Source organism: Chiloscyllium plagiosum, chromosome 3 (genome assembly GCF_004010195.1).
Source record: "Chiloscyllium plagiosum isolate BGI_BamShark_2017 chromosome 3, ASM401019v2, whole genome shotgun sequence".
Taxonomy (NCBI): Eukaryota; Metazoa; Chordata; class Chondrichthyes; order Orectolobiformes; family Hemiscylliidae; genus Chiloscyllium; species Chiloscyllium plagiosum.
Window position 1 is genome coordinate 110,787,242 of NC_057712.1, and position 24,035 is coordinate 110,811,276.

The following is a 24,035-nucleotide window of genomic DNA, read 5'->3' on the forward strand; positions in this document are numbered from 1 at the left end:
TCCTTTATTGCTCAGAATATTGAGTACAGGAGTTGGGAGGTCATGTTGCGGCTGTACAGGACATTGATTAGGTCACTTTTGGAATATTCTGCTCTCTCCTATCGGAAAGATGTTGTGAAACTTGAAAGTGTTCAGAAAAGATTTACAAGGATGTTGCCAGGATTGGAGGATCTGAGCTACAGGGAGAGGCTGAACAGGCTGGGGCTGTTTTCTCTGGAGCGTCGGAGGCTGGGGGGTGACCTTATAGAGGGTTTGCAAAATTATGAGGGGCATGGATAGGATAAATAGACAATGTCTTTTCCCTGGGGTCGGCGAGTCCTGAACTAGAGGGCATAGGTTTAGGATGAGAGGGGAAAGATATAAAAGAGAACTAAGGGGCAAATTTTTCACGCAGAGGGTGGTACGTGTATGGAATGAGCTGCCAGAGGAAGTGGTGCAGGCTGGTACAATTGCAACCTTTAAGAGGCATTTGGATGAGTATATGAATAGGAAGGGTTTGGAGGGATATGGGCCAGGTGCTGGCAGATGGGACTAGATTGGGTTGGGATATCTGGTCGGCATGGATGGGTTGGACCGAAGAGTCTGTTTCCATGCTGCACATCTCTATGACTCTAAAGAGATAAGTATTTGAATTTCTTCCTTTTTTAGCAGGTTACACTGTTGGGGTCTTTCTGATTCTGGATCAGTGGTGCTGGAAGAGCACAGCAATTCAGGCAGCATCCGAGGAGCTTCGAAATCGACGTTTCAGGCAAAAGCCCTTCATCAGGAATTGCTGAGCTCTTCCAGCACCACTGATCCAGAATCTGATTTCCAGCAGATTAGAGATTCTCATTTGATTTAAAAATTACAATTTAGTACCCAAGTTCCAATTAGTCCCACATCTTGACAGTCATAAATATCGTTCAATATGGATATCCGTATCATTTGTGCAGCAGAAGAAAACAGCTTTCCTCCCAATCTGGGTTATTAGGCATGATAAATCAGTGATGCTCTTGCTAACCAATGTGAAAGATTTGAAAGATGATAAAATAAAGTGATTCAACATCATAAGTACTGAGTGAAGAATTTTCTGGTGGATATTAGTCAATACAGTTGTAGAAACATCACAACTGTTAACCCTTCAGTGTCACACGACATCATGCATTTCAGCTGTAAAAATGCAATAGGCCCTAAAATAGAATAAATCTTTGATTGGCTTTGCATGTATGTGTATGCACAGGTGTATACTTGTATACAGGTGCATGCATACATGTGTCTATCGATGTACCTTTATGTGTAAGGAAAATGTGAACATATACTTGCATATTCTGGAGTGACCTGCAAACTGTAAGATTATGTAGTCTGAGTAACTGATGCCAGTTTTGACATGTGTGCTATGCATATGATTTATCTCACGACATAAAATATTGGCCTGTTTATTAATATATAATTGGAGATGACTAGTGGGAGAACATGAGAAAAATTGGAGGCATCTCTAAATAAAATCAGCAAATTTGTCGAAGAGCTACATGTGTTTGTATGTGTTCATAAATAATATTTTAGATTCTTGTGCTTGGTTCATGCGGCATATGAACCTTCCTTTAGGTTAGCTGCACTCTATTCTCTGTCAAATATTTTCCATTTTTTGTTCCTTTAGTGCAATGGCAGGTTAACTGATTGCTCTTAGCAAATGTCTGGAATAACAATAAATTACTCTTTAAAAAATGTAATACCACAAACATTTGGGGCAGAGACAGGGAAATACATAAAAGAGAAAAAGAAAAACAAAGGAAACAAAGTTGGATGGATTAAGGGATGTGTGACACGATCGAATAATGAGTACATATATCACAGAATTATGTACACATCACAGGGTGATATGTAGATATGTCACCAAACAATGTACACATCACAGGTTAATGTACACATCACCAAGCAATACACACATTATACATTACAGGCATATTTCACAAGGTACTATACACTTCACAGAGTAAATATACATAATATATCACAAGATAGTTTATAAAACAGATGATAAGGACAATTATATCACAATTTAACACAAAGGTTCACTCATTTAGTCAAATGACCAGGAGAAACACAGATGTGGATATTGGTTTGTTAAAGTTCTGTAGTCTTGCATCTTAACACTTCTCTGAGAAATACTTGGAATGTCTGATATACTACAGGCAAAGAATTGTTGCAACTAGTAAAATATACCTCAATACAAACGTACAAAGTGCCAAATGTGCACCATTGGCATTGGTGCTGGTGTATTTATGGACTTATGCAGCTATTAAACCAAATATAAGTAGAGTTGTGAAATATTGTAAATCCCATATACACACCATGGGGGTAATTTCAACTTTAAGTAATAGTGAAAGTGAGATAATATTGGACTGGCCTCCTTTTAAACACTTTGACTGTAATAGTTAGACAAGGTGTGTGGGTGGACAATCTAATATTTCTCATGTACAGTACATACACTATCAGCAAAAGTTAAAATGCTCCTTCGTATTAAAGAAAATCTGATTATCTGATTATTCTTTCAATATCGCAGAGTATATTTGATTAATACCTGTATAAACCAGAACATTTATTTAAGGAATGAGACTCTTGCTTTGAGGGGTATGGTGTTTGTAATTGGTCACTGTAAACGCTAACAAAAACCTCAAATATGACTACCTCCACCAGAGTTTTAACCAGCAATGGACTGGAAGAAGCTCCGAGGAAATTCACAGCAGTGATTTGTCAAGGTGGATCCAAAATGTATTTACTTTTGCACAAGACACAGAGTCAGTGTTCAGTGATAATTGAAGGGGTGGCGAAGTCTTGGGGGATTTTCTTTTTAAATGTTATTTACAGGTGGCTGCAAATGGACTCCCAGGGTGTTCTGTGGGTGTTTCCCTCTTTAAATTGAATAAACATCTCCAGGATTAAGGAGCTGCTCTTGTAAGTTACTGCATGTCACTGAACTGCCACTAACTTCCCAGTTCAGTCAAGGATGGGCAATTAATGAAATGTTTTCAGTGATACTCGCTTACTAAGAATTCATTAGTAAAAGCTGTAGGTGACCAAATAAAGGCAAATTCCTGTTGAGAATAGAAACTTAAATTTCTAAAATGAATATTTATAGTATATATTTTCATAGTTATTGGGGAGACATTTAATACATAAAATGTTCCCTCAAGACTTTTCCATTAGGTTTTAAGAAATAATAGTCTGAAATGAAAATATACAGCACCTCATATGAATGTATTTCTAGCATTTAAATCTTTGGCAGCCAGTTCATTGAATGCATACATCTGTTGGTTTATGTTGATAATACAGATGATTACAAGCAACATGTTGATTGTATAATTGTTGCCCTTGGATTGACTTGCTGCTTATTCATTATAGTGAGTGTTAATAATTCACAGCAGATACAGTATTTTGGACATTAGCCTCCATCATCAGTGCTACCTGTGTCCAGTACAACAGATCCCATGTACTGGAGAATCCAGATGCTGGTTATATAAGTAGTTTACATAAGAATGGCATTTAACGAGAGTAAACTGAGCAATTCAGAAACTCAGAAAATCACCTTGTCATTATCACTCTCTGATATCGCTCGAGTGTAAGCCACTTGTGGTGAATTATAACCACAGAAAAATAAAAATATATTGTACCACTTCGCAATGATTCATTAAGAGTTTGGCAGGATTTTCTGCTTTGCTCAAGTCACATGGTGACAAGTTAAAACAGGTCACTGATCTTTCATTAGAACTGTTTGTGTTCAAGTTGGAATCTCAATGACTTACTGGACCCAGTCAGTAATGCCACTATTATATTGTGCTGACAACAGGAATCCTATTCCCACCCAATCTCAATGAACTATTCCTTTGAAACAAAATATATATTACCTACTTTTACAAATCCTGCAGTCTGTGTTGTTCAAAGCTGGCAGGAATGTCTGGAACTGACAACCAGAGTGGAAAACTGAACCTGGGGAGAGAACTGGAAGCAAGGACTTTGTGCAAATAGGGAGGTTCAAAAGCCGACACTAGCGAGAGAGGAAACGATGACAATATAAATAATCCAAGGATTATTCGGAACATCCAGTGAAACACTCCGGCCTCTCTTGACCCATAGAGAATCTTCATAAAAATGTCTGATTCTGGCTTTTTCTGACCATTCTATTACTTCCCGCTCATCTTCATAGAATCACTGCAGCACCAAAGGAGGCCATTCATGCTGATGTATCCATGCTATTTTTCTGTTCCATTCACTACCCTTTTCCTCATATCCCTGCAATTTCTTTCTCTTCAGATATTTGTTGAATTCCTGTTTGAAAGCCATGATTGAATTTCTCCCCACCGTGTTATGTTCGTAAGTATTCCAGATCCTTACAATTCAGTGTGTAAACCTGGTTTACCTCATCGTGCCCTTTTTTTTTTGCCATGCCTCTTGGATCAGTGCCCATTGGCTCATGACCTTCCATCATATAGAACTGTTTCACCTCATCCACTCTGCCCCTTCCCCTCATGATGTTGAAAACCTCTATCAAATCTTCTCTTAACCTTTCCTTCTGTGATCTATCCATGCAACTGTTACCCTTCATGCCTGGAGCTATTCCCATGATCTTTTCTGTCCCTCCACAATCACCTCCACAATCTTCTTAAAAATATGGTGCCTAGATTGGACATAATACTCTAGTTAATGATAAATTGGTGTTTAATGGAATTTTTGCAGCCATATTTGACAGCCTGTGATTTTGAGATAAATTTGCATTGTTGGATATGAAGAAATAACTATGCGCAATGTTTCAAGTTGAATTAGACCCTCCCCTTCCTGTTGCCTGAATCCAGACAGTTAAATTGGCTGTGTGGGGCAGGGGGAATTAGGGGGAGGAGAGAGGGCAAGGTGAGCATTCCACAGATTCCACTCATCCAAAATTTTTATCTTCCATCAGAATTGTTCAAACCAAACAAGAGAACAGTGAATATAAAATGGAAAAATGTTTTTCAGAACTAATGCTAACATCCCTTGCTGAAATAAGCACAAAATCTCACCTTTATGTGATAGGATCATTGATAATGTACTGCACTTCACTGAAAGCTGAATAACCAAACAAACATAAAATATATTTATAAAATAATCACCACCAAGCACTCAAATAGGCAACTGATGCATTTAAGGAGAGACTAGAGAGGCATTTGTGGGCGAAGGGAATAGAAGCTAATGCTGATAGATAAGCAAAAACTGGAGAAGGCTTGAGTGTATTAATGCACGAATGGAGTAGCTGAACGCAGTGGCTTTGTTGTGTGCTGTGTGATCCAGTAATCAAGGAGCAACTCAACCATATGCCCTTTCTTCTTACTGGCAATATGTAATGAAAAAAAAACTTAAGCAAAGCACTACAGAATTGGTACCTAATTGTCTCTGACGAGAAGCCTGTGAAATGTTATATTAACTTGAGCCCAATATAGAGACATTCCCTTCATATTGCCAAGTGCTGCATCAATATTGCAGCATGAATCTGACTGGCAAGGACTAACTTGAACTCTCTGCCTGTTGGGCAGTAAAAATTGCAGTCTTGCCTTAACCATCTTCCTCCTTCCCGTTGTGATTTTTGCTAAAGGTGGCATAGACAATGGCCTCAAGGGGAGATGCAGCTGTGCAGCTCCTAAGAAACAGTTGAAGAGGATATAAGGGGAAGCTCGGCAGCCTGAGGTGGAGAAGGGACTAGATCATTATGATAATGGATTTAGATGAAGAAGGATGCAAAAAAAAAGCTTACGCGGTGCATGAACACTGGCAGGACAGGTTGGTTCCAAAAGGTCTGTTTTGTGTCAGAAAACCTGTGTAATCTTCCGGTGGGAGGTTCGTTGCTCTTAACATCTCAGGCTTTAAGAGGAGGTAGAGGGGCATCTCCTGTTCAATTTTGAGCAGCATCTAAGCTCTGCATCATGAATTGAATAATCCAGCTGTGCGTTTGGAAAATGTATTGACTGAGATCTTCAATCAAGCAGCAGTTTAAAATATTGCATTGTTTAAAAATCTACTGTTGAAACTTTATTGCTGGAACAGCACAGCAGGTCAGGCAGCATCCAGGGAACAGGAGATTCGACGTTTCGGGCACAGGCCCTTCTTCCTGAAGAAGGGCCTGTGCCCGAAACGTCGAATCTCCTGTTCCCTGGATGCTGCCTGACCTGCTGTGCTGTTCCAGCAATAAAGTTTCAACTTTGATCTCCAGCATCTGCAGACCTCACTTTCTCCTTAAAAATCTACTGTGCCTTACCCGTTCCCACTGAATGTATGTAAAGTGCTTCCTGTATGACTTTCTGATTAATGCTCTCTGTTGATTTTTTTCTCACTAGAGTTACTCCCCCACATCCTGAAATATGATCGTTTTTAATTAAATAGTGTGTACAGCACACACAAGGTGTATCAGTGTTCACAAGCTAAAGGACTTTTTTATTGCCAGGTTTTATTTTTAAATGCTGGGATTTTCTTTATAACATGGCCATTCAAAAACTCTGGCAGGCAGAAAGGAAACTTGTGAATTGCTGCAGAATTGTATGAGCACACCTTTCAGCCTCAGATGTGGATTTAAAATAGGCTTAACAAATCAGATGTCAGTTATGTACCCCCTTGTATTGACTGTAATGGAACAAACATCAGGTGGATCTGTAATGGGCACCTGGCTTATGGTTGGCAGAAATATAACACACCTACAAGCAATAAATCAACTCCGGTTACCAACTGTTGTGGTATAGAATGGCCACTCGTTTGACACCAGTATCTCATATATAACCTCACTAATTACACCCTGTTCCAACATTTACCTGATAGCTTAGATTCACCAGTATAAACTGACCAATTGAATCTATCCGAGTGTGGAGTTCCTGCTTAAACCTGGCTCTGTGTGTGCACTTGTTTGTTAAACCTACATTTGAATATATAGTTGCCCCTCTACCTCCTCCTTAAAGCCTGAGATGTCAAGAGCAACGAACCTCCCACCAGATTACACAAGTGTTTTTTATTCCTGGTTCAATTTTGAGTTCCCTATTGCCTGTTAATGTTTAAGTTCAGCCTGACAGGTTCACTGACCTGTTCTGTTGAATATTATAGAGAATTACTCCATTAAAAAAAAATCACAAAAAAACCTAAGTACATCAGTTTCAGTTCAAGCTTTCGCTGTATACAGATGCAAGTATGGTGACGCTTTTAGCTCAAGCACGTTTCATCTCTCCAGGATTCAACCCCAAACAAATCCTTCAATTCAACAGAAATAAAACCTACATCCACACATCATGTACTGTGCACAACATATATCAGAGTGCCATAGATAATGCTTTCTGCGAGCTTCTGACTTTATCACATATAGAGTTCTGTGACATCTGTTCAGTAAACATTAACCTTTCAGTAGCAGGGGAGAATTATATACTTATTTACACATTTCAATATAACTTCATAAAGGCAATTTCATTCACCTTAAAACTAAAATTAGATTATACTTGTACTGTACATGTTACATTTAGGTAATTGCTTCACCCAATCTGACATTTGTACAACCACTTACTCAAATGCTACCTCCAGATAATTGAGTCAACAACAAGGAAAACAGTGAGACAAAAAGGACTGCACAGACCGTACCTCGGGTATTTTCACTCAAATCCTGCGTGTGAAAAATCAAAATGCATGCACTGCTGACATGAGTTAGATACGTTTGTGCTGAGATGGAACCAACAAATGAGATCACCCACAAACCAGCCCTTGTGTGTGGTATTGCTGCAAGGCATCAAATTACTTCCAGCTCCTCTTCATCACACGTATCAGGAGATTACTGAGCAAGTATAGTAGGAAGTATTTCAGAGTGCTGGTGCACTTTCACAGAAAGAAAATAAAAATAAAAGAAAACAATGACTTGTCATCTGCTCGTTCTGCTCCCGTTTACATCTTGGTTTAGTATTTGCTCTGTTTCAGTTTATCAATGTGGTAGCAGAGCTTCAGGGCTGGGCCCAGCTTCAGTCCCATGTACTTCATTATCATGTCACTCTTCAGCAAGATCAAAGCATTGCCATCAATCTCCTGGGAAAAAAATGTGGAGTGGAAGAGAAGCACATCAACTCATGAAAAGGTGGCTTACTTTGACCAAATGTGACAAAAAAATTGCTGAGGCAAAAAAATGTTTATGAGTGTAAGGCAGGTGCGAAAGAAATCACAGACTAACATCTTAACTTTGAAATTTAATGGACAGTGAGGAACCTAAAACATTAACCTGTCATTTCATTTCTCAGAGTCAAATAAATGTGGGTTTTATTCAGATTCCCAACATTTGCAGTTTTTTTCTCTTCCCTGGGCTATTTGAATATTTTCAATGCCCCAGCAGGTTGCTAATAACATTGAGTATAGATCTGTTAGCACTGTATTCCTACACCTGATGAAGGAGCGTCGCTCCGAAAGCTAGTGTACTTCCAATTAAACCTGTTGGACTATAACCTGGTGTTGTGTAATTTTTAACTTTGTATTCCTACACAATCTTCTCGAAAGAGAATCATGATGGTAGTCTGGCAATGGAATCACTTCGTGTTGGCCTAATCTTATAGCAGCAACTGGTATTATTGCTTATTGTATGTTATTGCCACCAGGTACCTACAGTCCTTGGAGCATCTGTAGTGGTGTGCTCACAAGAAAGCCTAAGGCTGGTGCACATCCTGTATTTAACATACAGATGCACACACACACACACACACTGGCATCCAGAGCAAGGGTAGGAGCATGTTAAGTTCCGATGGTTTAATCATCAGGAAAGGAAGTGCTGACTTCTCACTTCAACCTAAGTGTCAACCTAGGTCAACTTTTACCAAAATTGACTAGCCAGTAATAGTACATGTTTGATACTATCCATTCATATTGCAGTGCATCCTATAAATGAAATTGCAAATTTCATCATTTCACTTCAAAATTTCAATGCTACCTCACTAAATGTCAGTTAAGCCAAGTAGCAAATGAACATTGGAAATCAGAGTAGGAGTAGGCGATTTGAGCCCAAGAGCCTGCTCTTTTATTCAATTAGATATGTTCAACACCATTTTCTCATAGTATTCCCATATCTCTTAATATCTTTAGTATCTAGAAATCTATTGATCTCAGTCTTGAATATACTTAATGACTGAGCCGGCAGTCCTCTAGAGTAGGAAGGTCCAAAGATTTATTATTTTATGAGTGAAGAAATAATTTCAGTGCTAAACCACCTACCCTCTATTCTGGTACTAGGTCCACTGGTCTTGATCCTCAATCCCTCCTCCTGACCAGGACATACATCTTACATGCATCCACCTTGGAAGAATTTTGTAAGTTTCAATGAAGTTGCCTTATTTTTCTAATTTCTGGCAAATTCAGGCTCTGCCCCCTCAATCTTTCCTGAACTAGCACACAAGCACACAAATTAGGATAAAAAATAGGCCATTCAGCTGTTCAAGTCTTCTCCAGTATTCAATCAAATCATGACTGATCTGATCACAACATCATATCCACACTATTGCCTGCCCTTTATAACCTTTTAACTTTTTGCTGGACCAGAATCTACCTCTTCCTTAGAAATACTCAATGACTCTGTTTCCACCAGCTTTAGAGGAAGAGAGTTCCATTACCCTCTGAAAGAAAATATTTGGCCTCATCTCTGATTTAAATGGACAAAGTCTGATTTTTAAACAATGACCCCTGGATCTCAATTCTTCCACAAAAGAAGACATCCTCTCCGCATCAACCTGGTCAAGAGCCTCAGGATCCCACATGTTTCAGTTGCATCACCTCTTACATGTTATGCCTCTAGCTTTCTTAGTTACTTGTTGTGCCTAGATTATGATTCTGTGACTAACATTTTGCAATTCATCATGAGGTTACATAGATTGCTCTGCAGCACAGAGCTCCACAGTCCTTGTGCTTAATATTTTTTGACAACTTTAGAAACATCTTTCCTTGATCTAATTCAACCTTTAATTTCTTTTTATTAACCACAGTAGATCACTTTTTCTGTTGGGTGTTAGTACCTCAAAGAATTGTATATTTGTTGTAAAACGATATATCTTTTTTTCAATTGCCAACCATTGTCCCAGAACTATCAGGTCTTTTAATATAGCTTCCCAACCTACCAATGTCAACTTGTACCTTCACAGTTTCTTTTGTTTAGATTTAAAGTTTGAGTTTTGGATCGAATGGCATAATTTTCAAACATAATGTAAAAATAACTTTATGACAAGATTATTAATTAGCCCTTTCTCACTGCAAAATACCGGATCTAAAATAACCCATTCTCTAGTTAGTTCCTCATCATACTGTTCAGAAAAACATCATGAACACTTTCCAGGAATTCATCCTCCACAGCATTACGTGCTCATTCGGTTCATCCAGTCTATGAGTAGCTTGACGTTCTTTGTGGTTACTGTCTTACCTTTGTCACATGCATCTCTAATTTCCTAAATGATACCACGCTGTACATCATCAATACTGTTTGACAGCTTATATACAACTCCCATCAATGTTTACTGCCTTTAGCTCTTTCCAAGCTCCAGCCAAACTGATCCAGCATCCTAATCCCCTGAACTGTACTTCGCTTGCAAAGGATTAAACAGCAGTGTGAGATTAACACACACAAATGTTCAAACCTATTTGACGTCTGGAGGATAACAAGTGAAATTGGCAGTCCTTGTCTTTTGCCTGATTAGAAAATAAACCCAGCCTTGATGTATAATTACAGAAGCAGAGTCAAAGATCTTTGAAACAATTCATTGGTGGGGTATGGGTATTATTGGCAAGGCCAACATTTATGACCCAGCCTAGTTGCCTTTGAGAAGATGACAGTCTACCACCTTCTTGAATGCAGCTGGGTGGCTTGCTAGGCAACTTCAGAGGCTAGTTAGAAGTCAATAATATCTCTACAGGCCTGGAGTTACATATAGGTTAGACCAGGTCAGGATGACATATTTACTTTTTTAAAATGCATTCACAGAATCATAAAATCTATACAGTGTGGAAAGAGGCCATTTGGCCCATTGAGTCTGCGCTGACACACCGAAGAGCATCCCACCCAAACACTATCCCCAAATCTTTCATGGCCAATCTACCTAACTGCACATCATTGGATGCAATGGGGCAATTTAGCATGGTCAATCCACCTAAACTGCACATCTTTGGACTGTGGGAGGAAATCAGAGCATTAGTGAACCAGATAATTTTTTAATGACAATTCAGCACTTTAATGGTCATCAATGTTGGTCCTAATTTTTTTTTCAAGTAATTGCATTTAAAATCCTTAGTGATTGCGGAGGGATTTGAACTCTGGTCTTTGGGTAATTCGTCTTGGTCTCTGGATTAGTGCAAATGCAAAATACTAAGATCTAAAAGGCTAAAACACAAAATCTAAAATAAAATTAGAAAATGCTGGAAATACTCAGCAGTTCAGAAAGATTCTGTGGAGAAAGAAGGAATGTGAGGATTACAAGTTCAGTAACATAACCACTGAGTAACAGCATCCTCATTTTTATGTCACCTCATAGATTAACACTTACATGTTTTCTGAAAAGCTCGGCATGTGGACCCAAAGCCTGAGGGTCAGATTCTCTGACAAAACGCATCACATCTTCCACAGTCCAGGTAGATGGATGCCTGCTCAATGACCGTAGGGAGTCCTGAGAAAGCATGTGTCGTTCAGAGCCTGAGGCAGGACTGGATGCTAATACAATGCAGGGAAGAAATTTAAAGAAACAGCAAAAAAAACCTTTCAGTGTCCATGAAGCAAATTATTATATTTTAGCAAAAATCAAAACCAAACAACACATCCAAATAACATGAATTCTAGGTCCATTCTACATTTTATTCATGGTATTTTGAATATTATGCTCTTTGCTAATCCTTCACTCTGAAGAACTATCAGTGTTATCTATTGCTGTGGTCTGCTATGGACGAACCCTTATTTCCCATGTAATAAACACATTTAGGTAGCAGACTTTGTGTCCAATAAAAGTAGACACATATGTAGTGGCTATTGTTTGAGTTGACATAAATTTCTTATCCAATTCTTCAATGTTTGGGCTTGGGAATGACTCAAAGCTTCAAAATATGTCCAAGTTTGCAGACCCCCTCCTCCCAACACATACAACCCACTCCCTGCCACCTCACCCCAAGCCCCAAAGAGTTTCTTCTGCCTCTGTCTCTCCAGCTCCACCTCCAATTTAATGGGTAACCAGAAATATTTCATTTCTCTCTTCATTAGCAGACATTCTAAGATTCAATGATAGAGACCACAAGTCAAGTCTACCAAGGCTGTCTGAAATGCAAATGCTGACTTCCTCTAATCTGATAACACCGCAATAAGCTGACCTGTTCCTCCAGCACCGCCTCCCTCCACATCCTGTTTCTCCACTTCCCTCCCAGTAACCAGAACCAAGCTGACACACTGAAGCCTTGTTCTTGGCAGTGCCAATGAAAACCTCAAGAAAACACACTTCCTGCTTTCTGTAATCAGAACCAAACAAGGTCACTCTTCTTGTGAATACAAGTACACATTGACTATTTTTAAAAGAGTGGAAGACAAGGGCTCAGATAGTGGAAGGAATATCATCACTGAACTTTAACTCATTTTCACAGAAGCTTTCAACGTTTCAATAGGGCAACGGGTGGACTCTCATGCTGGTGGTGGGCAGCAGGTGATCTCAGCTGCCAAGGTATTAGGGAGCCTGGCGTATTATCAGAAATCCATTTGAGAAAGCGAATCAACGATGGAGCACCGTCACATGACAGCACACAGTCAGTTTGGTGCTGTAATAGAAAGTGAAAATGCTGAATGCACACAGCAGGGCAGGCGTTAAGGTGGAATCTATATGGAATGTGTCAGAGTCAAGGACAGCTGCTGAGAAAGGAGATGATTCAAATTGAGGTTTTACAGGGCGTGAAGTGAGGCCTCTTCTGGAGTACCCTGTCCAGTTTTGGTCACCCTATTAATAGGAAAGATATTATTAAACTCGAGAAACTTCAGAAAAGATTTATCAGGAAGTTGTCAGGAGTGAAGCGTTTGAGTTTAAGGAAGGCCAGATATGCTGGGAGGTTTTTCACTGGAGCATGGGAGGTTGAGGGGTGACCTTATAGAGGTTTATAAATGCATGAGGGACATAACAGAGTGGGGGATTTCAAGACTAAAGCGCATAGTTTTAAGATGAGAGGAGAAATAATTTAAAAAGACATGAGGGGCAACTTTTTTATAGAGTGGTTCTCATGTGGAAGGACCTACCAGAGAAAGTGATGGATACAGGTACAGTTACAACATTTAAAAGATACTTGGATAAGTACTTGAGTAAGAAATGTTGGAGGGATATGGTCCAAGCGCAGGCAGGTGGGACTAGTTCAGTTTGGGATTTAACTTGGCATGGACTGGTTGGACCAAAGGGTCTTTTTCCATTCTGTATGATTCTATAACATTTCGGCATTTAGTCCAAGCACATTAAACCTGAGGAAAGTAGCAAACATAGGGTTAAAAACAATGGTTGAGGGTAAAATTGAGAGGAATGAGTGATTTGTGTTTTGTTGATAAGTCAATAATCAGGGAATATAGATTTGAAGTAGACGATGGAAATAATAGGGAGGAGTTGAATTCTTTTTCCCACCCAGCATGTGGAGTTCACTGCCTGAAAGAATGATTGTGGCAGAAAGTCTTAAAGCATTTAAAAACTATTTAAATATGTGTTTAAAGTTCAGCAACCTACAGCACAAAAACTGGAAAATGTGATCACAGAAACCTTACAGTGTGGAAACAGGCCATTTGGTCCAATAAGTACACACTGACCCTCCAAATAGTAACGCACCCAAACCCATTCCCCTACTACACTACATTTACCCCTGACTAATGCACCTAACCCACACATTCCTGAAAACTATGGGCAATTTAGCATGGCCAATTCCCCTAACTTGCACATCTTTGGATTGTGGGAGGAAACTGGAGCATCCAGAGGAAACCCATGCAGACACAGGGAGAATGTGCAAACATCACACAGTCACCCGGGAGTGGAATCGAACTCAGTTCCCAGGCACTGTGAGGCAGCAGTGCTAACCACTGAGCCACCGTGCCACCTGGGATGAGACTAGAATGCTGTATTTTGGCAGGCACGGATATAATGAAAAAGGGTTTATGCCCGAAACGTCGATTCTCCTGCTCCTTGGATGCTGCCTGACCTGATGCACTTTTCCAGCAACACATTTTCAGCTCTGATCTCCAGCATCTGCAGCCCTCACTTTCTCCACGGATATAATGTGTCAAATGTTCTCTTTCTGTGCCATCAGGTTTCTATCATTGTAAGGCTTCAGAGGCCATAAACAAAGTTGGACCAAGTCGTTCCACTTCATAGATAAAACAAGAATAGAGCATTTCGTCCATCAAGCCATTCCAAGCAAAAATCACGTAAAATAAAAAGTTAAGGATTCTGAAAATAGTTTACAGCGAATCAAGTGTATTTGAAATGAACTGGCCTGAACAACAGAGGCGTATCCAGCTTAGTCGAATAAGCATCTGTGACCCAATTCAGGAAGTCCCATTCACAACCCTAGACTCCAACTAGGTTGAGAATGGGTGCGAGTTGTATTTTATACATCTTGGATTACGGTGGGAACTGTACATATCAAAGTGTGTGATGATACTATGGCTTTAAGAAATGTATTTTGTCCTGTTCTTTTTATGGAGCAAGGTTGAGACAGAGGTACCGAGCAATCTGCTCAAAGCCAGTAAACAGCTTGTGAAGCCATCGGGAACTTTTTTTAAAAGTTGGAACAACCCTGAATGGGTGAGGTCAAGCTCCGCAGAACCAGGACTTTTTGCTTTAACTGTCAGCAGTTGCCGGGATCTTGAACCTGGATGTGGAAGCCCTTGTTCCTCTATTACAGAGAAAAGCTGGGGTTTTCTTACTGCTGCCAGAATTGCATGTGACACAATCTATTTTACTGAATTTGCCTTTAAGGAGTGTTACTATACTGGAGCAGTTAATTAGTAGTAATTAATATATCTATCATTTTGTTACACATTTCTATAGAGTTACAGTTAAGCCAATTCTTTTATTTTATTTTTATTTTGTCTGTATTTTAACTCTCGTGTAAAAATAAAGTGTGTTTTGCTTAAAGTCAAGTAGTTTGGCTAATTGAATTACAACTGGAACACAATGCTTTAAAATAAGAAAAATGTTAGCATCTAGACTATCTTCTTAATATATTTTGAGGGGATTTGGTCTGGTCCATAACAATCATTTGTATCCAATTTTCAGGAGTAGGATGTCTAAAACACAACTTGTGGGTTTTGCACTTTACTGGGTAAGGTCTAAAGCTGGCTGAGTTATTTGGAATGGAAAAGCATCATTTTAAACAGGGCCACGAACATTTTTTGGAAATGTCAGGTGAGAGTTGGAACAAAGTGCTCAATGGGAGAGGTTAAAGTCATCTTTGGGAATGTTAAAGTAGATGTAAAAAGTGAATAAATTCACTGAAATGATCAAGTTGTCCAGGGAACTATCAAGTTCTTTAGAAGTGTCAAACTCTTGAGGAATTTAAATGCCGTATCCCTTAAAGTTATTAAAACTGTCTGCAGTTTTAGTGCATCCTACATAACTTTGTGTGTTTAACATAAACCTGAGGGATAACAAAATAGGAAATTCATAATTGATTTTACAACCAATAATATCACAGCGGGGTAGCTGTCAGTTCTTGTTTGATGGACAGCGCCAAGTGCTTATGATGCCTTGAAGTGGGGCTATGAATATTTGTTTTCATTATTCTTACTATGAATGTGCTTTTTTAAATAAATATAAAAAAGTGAATTGATCAAGAGACATTTAGAACTTTATTTCACTGAAATGTAGCACAGATCAGAGTCTGGCAATGGTGGACATAAGTAAGTTGGTATGGAGGGAGGACCACAGATGTTGAGTGATATAACGGGTTGGCAATTTGCACTAAACTGGCACATGAGCTATAAAGGGTCATATTAAGGTGGGTGCAGGACACAGGTTGGCATGGAAGGCAGGTGGTACCATTGGTAATGTGTTGAGGGTCATGGGGTTATAAAGAGCTATGAGGAGTGGGTAGAAGGGCATGAAGGCCATAGGAGGTGGGTGGATGTGGCATGGGTTGGCATGGATGATACATGAGATGTATGTGGGAAGTGAAGAATGTGAGACAAGTGCTGCTTTTGTTTCATTGTTTGTCTTTTGGGGAAAGTGTAGGGTGTTTTCAGCCTGCACCCTCACCCAGAGGCGTTTGGCCGATTCTCAAAAATACTGACTTCTCCCCACCCCTCCCCTGGGAGTGTAAACCAGGCTGTATGGGGCATTTTTCCCCAAGTCTAGTATGTGTAATCAGGAATTTTCCCAACACTGCCCTCCTGAAGTAGCAGCAATCTTCAGACCATTGGTCTAATGTTGGGAAATGCAGTAGTGAATGTACACACAGCCAGGCTCCACAATCAGCAATGAGATAACTCAGAAATAATCTATTTGGCTAAAATTGGTTGAAGAATAAATAGTAATCAGGACATGAGAAGATCTTCCCAGCTCCATTTTAAAAGAGTGTCATAAGATTTAAGTGGGCAGACAGGAGCTCTGCTTGATGTCTCCCCTGGAAGATGGCACTCTGACTATATCCCTCTTCCTGCACTTCAAATAGTGCAATGGGATCTATGGCACCATCCAAAAAGGCAGGTGGGACTTTGGTTTAAGGGTTCATCTAATTAGGTGGTACCTACGACAGTGTAGCACTCCCTCCATTCTGCACTGAAGAGTCATAGAGTCACAGAGTCATAGAGATGTACAGTCTGGAAACAGACCCTTTGGTCCAACCCATCAATGCTGACCAGATATCCCAAACCAATCTAGTCCCACCTGCCAGCACCCGGCCCATATCTCTCTAAACCCTTCCTATTCATATACCCATCCAAATGCCTCTTAAATGTTGCAATTATACCAGCCTCCATCACTTCCTCTGGCAGCTCATTCCATACACGTACCACCCTCTGTGAAAAAGTTGTCCCTTAGGTCTTTTTTATATCTTTCCCCTCTCACACTAGTGAGAGAACTAGTGTGGACTCCTCTAGTTCTGGACTCCCCCACCCCAGGGAAAAGACTTTGTCTATTTACCCGATCCATGCCCCTCATAATTTTGTAAACCTCTATAAGGTCACCCCTCAGCCTCAAACGCTCCAGGGAAAACAGCCCCAGCCTGTTCAGCTTCTCCTTATAGCTCAAATCCTCCAACCCTGGCAACATCCTTGTAAATCTTTTCTGAACCTTTTCAAATTTCACATCATCTCTCTGATAGGAAGGAGACCAGAATTGCATGCAATATTCCAACAGTGGCCTAACCAATATCCTGGACAGGCACAACATGACTTCCCAACTCCTGTACTCAGTAGTCTGAACAATAAAGGAAAGCATACCAAACACCTTCTTCACCATCCTATCTACCTGCAAATCCACTTTCAAGGAGCTATGAACCTGCACTCCAAGGTCTCTTTGTTCAGCAACACTCCCTAGGACCTTACCATTAAGCATATAAGTCCTGCTTAAGATTTGCTTTCCCAAAATGCAGCACTTCACATTTATCTGAATTAAATTCCAACTACCACTTCTCAGCCCATTGGACCATCTGATCAAGATCCTGTTGTAATCTGAGGTAACCTTCTTCACTGTCCACCACACCTCCAATTTTGGTGCCATCTGTAAACTTACTAACCATACCTCTTATGCTCATATTCAAATCATTTATATAAATGATGAAAAGTAGAGGACCCAGCACCGATCCTTCTGGCACTTTACTGGTCACAGGCCTCCAGTCTGAAGAACAACTCTCCACTACCACCCTCTGTCTTCTACCTTTGAGCCAGTTCTGTATCCAATTGGCTAGTTCTCCCTGCATTCTTTGAGATCTAACCTTGCTAACCAGTCTCCCATGGGGAACCTTGTCGATTGCCTTACTGAAGCCCATATAGATTACATCTACCGCTCTACCCTCATCAATCCTCTTTGTTACTTCCTCAAAAAACTCAATCAAGTTTGTGAGACATGATTTCCCGCGCACAAAACCATGTTGACTATCCCTAAGCAGTCCTTGCCTTTCCAAATGCATGCACATCCTGTCCCTGAGGATTCCCTCCAACAACTTGCCTACCACCGATGTCAGGCTCACTGGTCTATAGTTCCCTGGCTTGTCCTTACCACCCTTCTTAAACAGTGGCACCACGTTTGCCAACCTCCAGTCTTCCGGCACCTCATCTGTGACTATCAATGATACAAATATCTCAGCAAGAGGCCCAGCAATCACTTCTCTAGCTTCCCATAGAGTTCTCGGGTACACCTGATCAGGTCCTGGGGATTATCCACCTTTAACTGTTTCAAAACATCCAGCACTTCCTCCTCTGTAATATGGACATTCTGCAAGATGTGACCATCTATTTCCCTACAGAGTATATCTTCCATATCCTTTTCCACAGTAAATACTGATGCAAAATACTCATTTAGTACCTCCCCCATTTTCTGCGGCTCCACACAAAGGCCACCTTGCTGATCTTTGAGGGGCCCTATTCTCTCCCTAGTTACTCTTTTGTCCTTAATGTACTGTAAAAACTCTTTGGATTCTCCTTAATTCTATTTGCCAAAGCTAACTCATGTCCCCTTTTTGCCCTCCTGATCTCCCTCTTAAGTATACTCCTACTTCCTTTATACTCTTCTAAGGATTCACTCAACATTGTTAGTATCCATTATTAAGGAAGTAATAACAGGATATTTGGAAAGCTAAAGTACAATCCATCAGATTCATCACGATTTAATGAGGGATAAATCGTGTTTGACTAATTGGTAGCGTTCAATGAAGATGTAACAAGCAGGTTGAAGAGTGGGGAACCTGGAGATGTAGTATATCTGGAGTTCCAGAGGCATTTGATGAGTTGCTGAATACATGGTAATGTAGAGGTAAGATCAGTTGAGGTTAGGGGTAATTTGTGAGTTTAAATAAAGGATTAGATACCCAACAGAAAGCAGAGAGTTGGTTAGCAAGATGTAACTAGTGAGGTGTCAGAGGGTTCGGTCCTCCGGTCCCAAATATTCAGAAACTCCATGTCGGAGAAATTTGCCCAAAGGTTAGAGATCACAAAACACAGCTTGAAGTGAAACTGACAAAAAGTTTATTGCAGGCGATATCGCTAGGAGGAGAAAACAGACTGGCTGACACAGAACTGACAGTTTGCACAGAGAATTTGATTTCTCCTCCCAGAGCTGAGGATGAGACCAGTTTTATAGTAATGCTGCACAATGACACTGATTAAGAAATGGGAAAATACAATGTTTCTGAAAATGGAGTAATTTAGTTGCAAGGGTGCTAATTGGAAAACAGTTTATAGATGAATGTCCTGTTCCTTCACACAATGCAACATCCTGACAGTATCATGGTTCCATTTATCTTGCTAGGTAGGTGTTACTAACACCTACCTAGGAGTGGTGAGGTGCTTCCATTGTCCTGTGGTGCCTATCTGTCTGTCCTACTCTTTGTGTGGCTTTGCTGCTGCTGGGTTGTGAAACTGCCCTGAGGGCTTTGAGCCTCTGTCATGGGAGCTTGAAAGCGGATTCCATTGTCTGCATATCATCTGACTCAGTTCGTGAGCTGTTCAGGAATTCTGGGTGTCCTGGTACAATTTGGCCAATTTGCTTTTAGGGGCCTATCGTGGGTTAGCAAATCTTTTCCCACACTCTATTAATGACTTGGATGTGGTGATAAAAGTTATTATAGCCAAACTTGCAGATGACAATAAAATAGGTGGGAAATATTGCAATGAAGAAATAAGAAATTCACAAACATGTATGGATAGGTTAGATGAATGAGCCAAAATTTGATAGATGGAATTTCAACATAGATAAGTGTGGGTTAATTCATTTTGTTTGGAGGAATCAAAAGACAACTTATTATCTTTCGAGTGCTTCAGTGCAGAGCGATCTGGGAATCCTTGTGTATGAATCACAGGAAACTAATATGTCAGTACAGCCAGTAATATGGAAGACAAATAGATTTTGGCATTTATTGCTAAATGAATAGAATATAAAGACAAGGAAGTATTGCTGCAATTGTACAAGGCATTAGTGAGACCGCACCCGGAGTACTGTGTACAATTTTGGTCCCCTTACTTGAGGAGGGATGTAGTTGTAATGGAGGCAGTTGAGAGGAAGTTCACTAGATTGAATCCAGAGATGAGGGATTTATCTAATGAGGAACAGATTGGTCATATACTCTCTGGAGTTGAGAAGAATAAGAGGACATCTAATTGAGGATGTAAGATGCTAAAGGGGATTGACAAAGCAGACATAGAGAGGATATTTCCTCCTGTGGGACAATCTAGAATGAGAAGTCATAGTTTTAGGATAAGGGTTAGCAGATTTAAATCAGAGAGAAGGTGGAATTACCTTTCACAAGGGGTTGTGACTCTGTGAAATTCACTACTCCAGAGTAGGTTGGATCTCAGGACATTGAGTAAATTTAAGGAGGAGATAGACAGATTTTTAATTAGTAATGGGTTAAAGTGTTATGGAGATTGGGTAGGAAAGTGGAGTTGAGGCCGAGATGAGATCAGCCATGATCATATTAAATGTTGGAACAGATTCAAGGGGCTGAATTGCCTATTCCTACACCTAGTTCTTATGTTCTTATTACCCTCATGCTCATGCGAATTGTGGGTACTTAAGGCACAAATTTCACATTACTAACAACAAAGTTAAACATATCTCTAAAACAGGCAGTGGCAGTTTGAAACATACCTGGATTACTTCTTCCTTTTGATTCATAAAAGGTCCCTCCTGTACCTGGGCTGGAGGAGAGTCGCCGCAGGCCTGCTGAAGGCGGTCCATTGGAAGACTGATAGGATGAGCGGTAGTTATAGAGTGCGGACCCTGCACTCCTGTATTCTCCAGAGTTACGCCTTGATGGGCTAGAGGGATTCATCAAGTGCACAGGAGAATCCATTGAGTCCACACTATACCTGGTTTCTATAGTTCCAATGAGGTCATCCTCTGGTATCACAGATTCTGCAGCGAAAAACATATACAAAGGACACTATACTAAGGCCTTATCATTAAACGTGCACTTTTTATTTAGCTGTTATCCCAGCGTGGAACAAGGGCCATTATCAAATTCTCATCCAATTGCAGGGGTCCCCCCTTTATAACTTCCAACTTACGTACGCAAACACTTAAGCACGCAATCCATGCAGGAGTGTAATTTTAAAGACTCAACTATGAACATTTCCTGTATTTACAAACGGCGATTTGATATTGGCCTACATTACATTCCCATTTGCGTACAAATCGACTTGCAAACAGACTCCAGAACAGTACCCATTCGCAACTCAGGGATGGCCTGTAAATGTTTTATAGTAGAGAAACTGAACCTTTCTAAAAGGAAACTAGAAATTGAAGCTTTTTATCTTGCATTCATCAGAGCTAGGAAGTAAGCAACAGCCTTAAAACTAGACATTCACTTTAGCAGTTTAATTCCCAGACCAGGAATGTAGATTCTGATTGATCAGGGCAATAATGGTTAACTGTTCTTACTGCATCTCTGTGCCACAGATGGTGCAATATAAAATAGTGTCGCTTTCTTTCAAGTCTGTGTCTTGTGTGCTAGTTCTGATGGGTACAAAATGGAAATCTTCAGCTTATGTAATTCCATTTTAAAAATTATTGCTTCGGTATTGTTTTGATTAAGATATTGTACATCCACATAGTCTGCCATGTAAAAAAAGGGCAGCTACTTTATACCTTTTTTAATGTATGTTATGACATAATAATTAACAGTATGGATAGACCATACAGATTCTCAAGCCTGCACCAACCGTGAATTCAAAGCTGACCAATGGTCTCAACTCCACTTTCTCTATATCCTTGATTCCTGGGAGATCAAAAAGTTATTTTAGTCTTAAATATACTTAATGACGAAGCACCTCTGCCCTATGTAACAGCAAATTGAAAGGATTCATAATTCTCAGAGTGAAGAAATTACTCTTAATCTCAGTCCTAAATATTGGCCTCTTCACCTGAGACTGCATTCCCATTTTCAAGATTTTCTATCCAGCCCCTCAGTACAAACCCTGTTCAGCTTCTTCAGAACCTTGTATATTTCAATGAGCTCAGTTGTCAGTCTTCAGAGAGTACAGACTGAAATTACTCAGCCTTTCATCACAATTCAGCCCTCCCATCCAATCCAGTCAACTTCTGCCATACCACCTCCAATGAAAGTACAGGTTGTTCTGCTATAACGCGCGTTTCATTAGCACAACTTCGCTGTAACGCGATGGACAGATTGGAGACACAGTTTCCAAAGCGCAAACTTTTAGAACGTGTGTTGGCTATAACACGATTACATTGCCAACATTTTAAGGGCTGATTCTAAAACACAATTTTTCTCTTATGCAGAATTGCACATGAACACAACAATTGCGTTATCGAATAACTACCTGTATATTTTTCCTGAGACATGGAGACCGAAGCTACAGGCAGTATTCCAGCTGTGGTCTCACCAAAACCCTATTTATTAGATGACTTTCTTTTTTTCTTGTATGTCAATCCATGCTAACATGCCATTTATCTTCACAACTGACTGCTGTACCTCCTTGCTAATTTTCTGCATTTCTTGTACAAGTGCACTCAAGTCCATGTACACATCAGCATTGACAAGTTTAAAGCCTTCGTCATCATTGTATGCTTTTTCTTTTACTTTGCCTGTTTGACCATCCTCCTACAGACTCTTTCCTCATCCACATAGGAAGCAAGTACTTCATATCGATTGGACAAGGTCAAGAGTGAGGCTTCTCCAATGCCATGTTCAGGATCCCACTACCTGCCTCACGTTGTCCCACCCTCCTATCGCTGACAAGAGAAATATTTAAGCTCCACGATGTAACTGCCTGGAACACAGCATCAAGGTAACATTCTTCTCCACGGGTGTGCCACAGTGTCTGAAGTTCAGATTCTAACTCATCAACTTTGAGCTAATATTCCGACAGCTGAGACACTGGATATGTTTCAGGGCTTGCCACATTTGAACATGGACTGTTTCAGTACCTAAAGAGTCATGGGGCACGGTGGTTCTGTGGTTAGCATGGTGGCCTCACAGGGCCAGGGAGCTGGGTTCAATTCCAGCCATGGGTGACTGTGTGGAATTTGCAAATTCTCCCTGCCAATGTGAGGCTTTCCTTCAGGTGCTCCAGTTTCCTCCCACAGTCCAAAGATGTACAAGTTAGATGGATTGGCCGTGCTAAATTGGCCATAGTGTCCAGGGATGTGCAGGCTAGGTGGGGTTGTGGGAATGGTATTTGTGGGGATGGGGGACATATGTGACTGGTTGTGGGGTCAATATAGTAAGAAATTTGTTTCTCTCCTGAGCTTGCTGATCAGGGTGGCCACACTCGGGCGTAAAAGACCAAACTCATGCTCAAAGAAAATATGGAAACTAGAACAGAAGTAGAATATTCTCAAATTAATAGCATTAAATATTTACAAATATAGTCAGTCAACAACTGTCACGACCAATACATCCTCCGAAGGAAAAAAAATGACAAAACATCAAAGATTATAAATCTACCTCTACCTAATTCAATCGCTTTAATAAAGAATGACATTTAGAATCATAGAGATGTACAGCACAGAAACAGACCCTTCGATCCAACTCGTCCATGCCAACCAGACACCCGAAATAAATCTTGTCACATTAACCCAATATCCCTCAAAACCTCCCCTATTCATATACCCATCCAGATGCCTTTTAAATGTTGTATTTGTACCAGTCTTCACCACTTCCTCTGGCAGCTCATCCCATATACACATCCCATGTGCCTGAAAACGTTGTCCCTTAGGTCCCTTTTAAATCTTTCCCCTCTCAACTTAAACTCTATACCCTGTAGTTCTGGACTCCCCCACCCCAAGGAAGAGATCTTGTCTATTTACCCTATCCATCGCCTCATGATTTTATAAACCTCTATAAGGTCACCCCCTCAGCTT

General features: G+C 40.3%; 1 protein-coding gene across 3 annotated transcripts in view; it reads right to left on the reverse strand.

Annotated features, from left to right (window-relative positions):
• The window catches only part of scml4 (Scm polycomb group protein like 4), a 129,395-nt gene that overhangs the window by 11,896 nt on the left and 93,464 nt on the right, over nt 1–24,035 (reverse strand). For 2 of the 3 annotated variants that reach the window (XM_043687077.1, XM_043687076.1), the window contains 3 exons: nt 20,799–21,065; nt 11,538–11,701; nt 6,250–8,055 (listed from right to left, as the gene is read on the reverse strand). In XM_043687077.1, the coding sequence (XP_043543012.1) occupies nt 7,930–8,055; nt 11,538–11,701; nt 20,799–21,065 (557 nt within the window). In that variant the 3' untranslated portion in view covers nt 6,250–7,929. Of the gene's footprint in view, nt 1–6,249; nt 8,056–11,537; nt 11,702–20,798; nt 21,066–24,035 lie in introns of those variants that run through there. The other variant, XM_043687078.1, reaches the window with a different exon arrangement.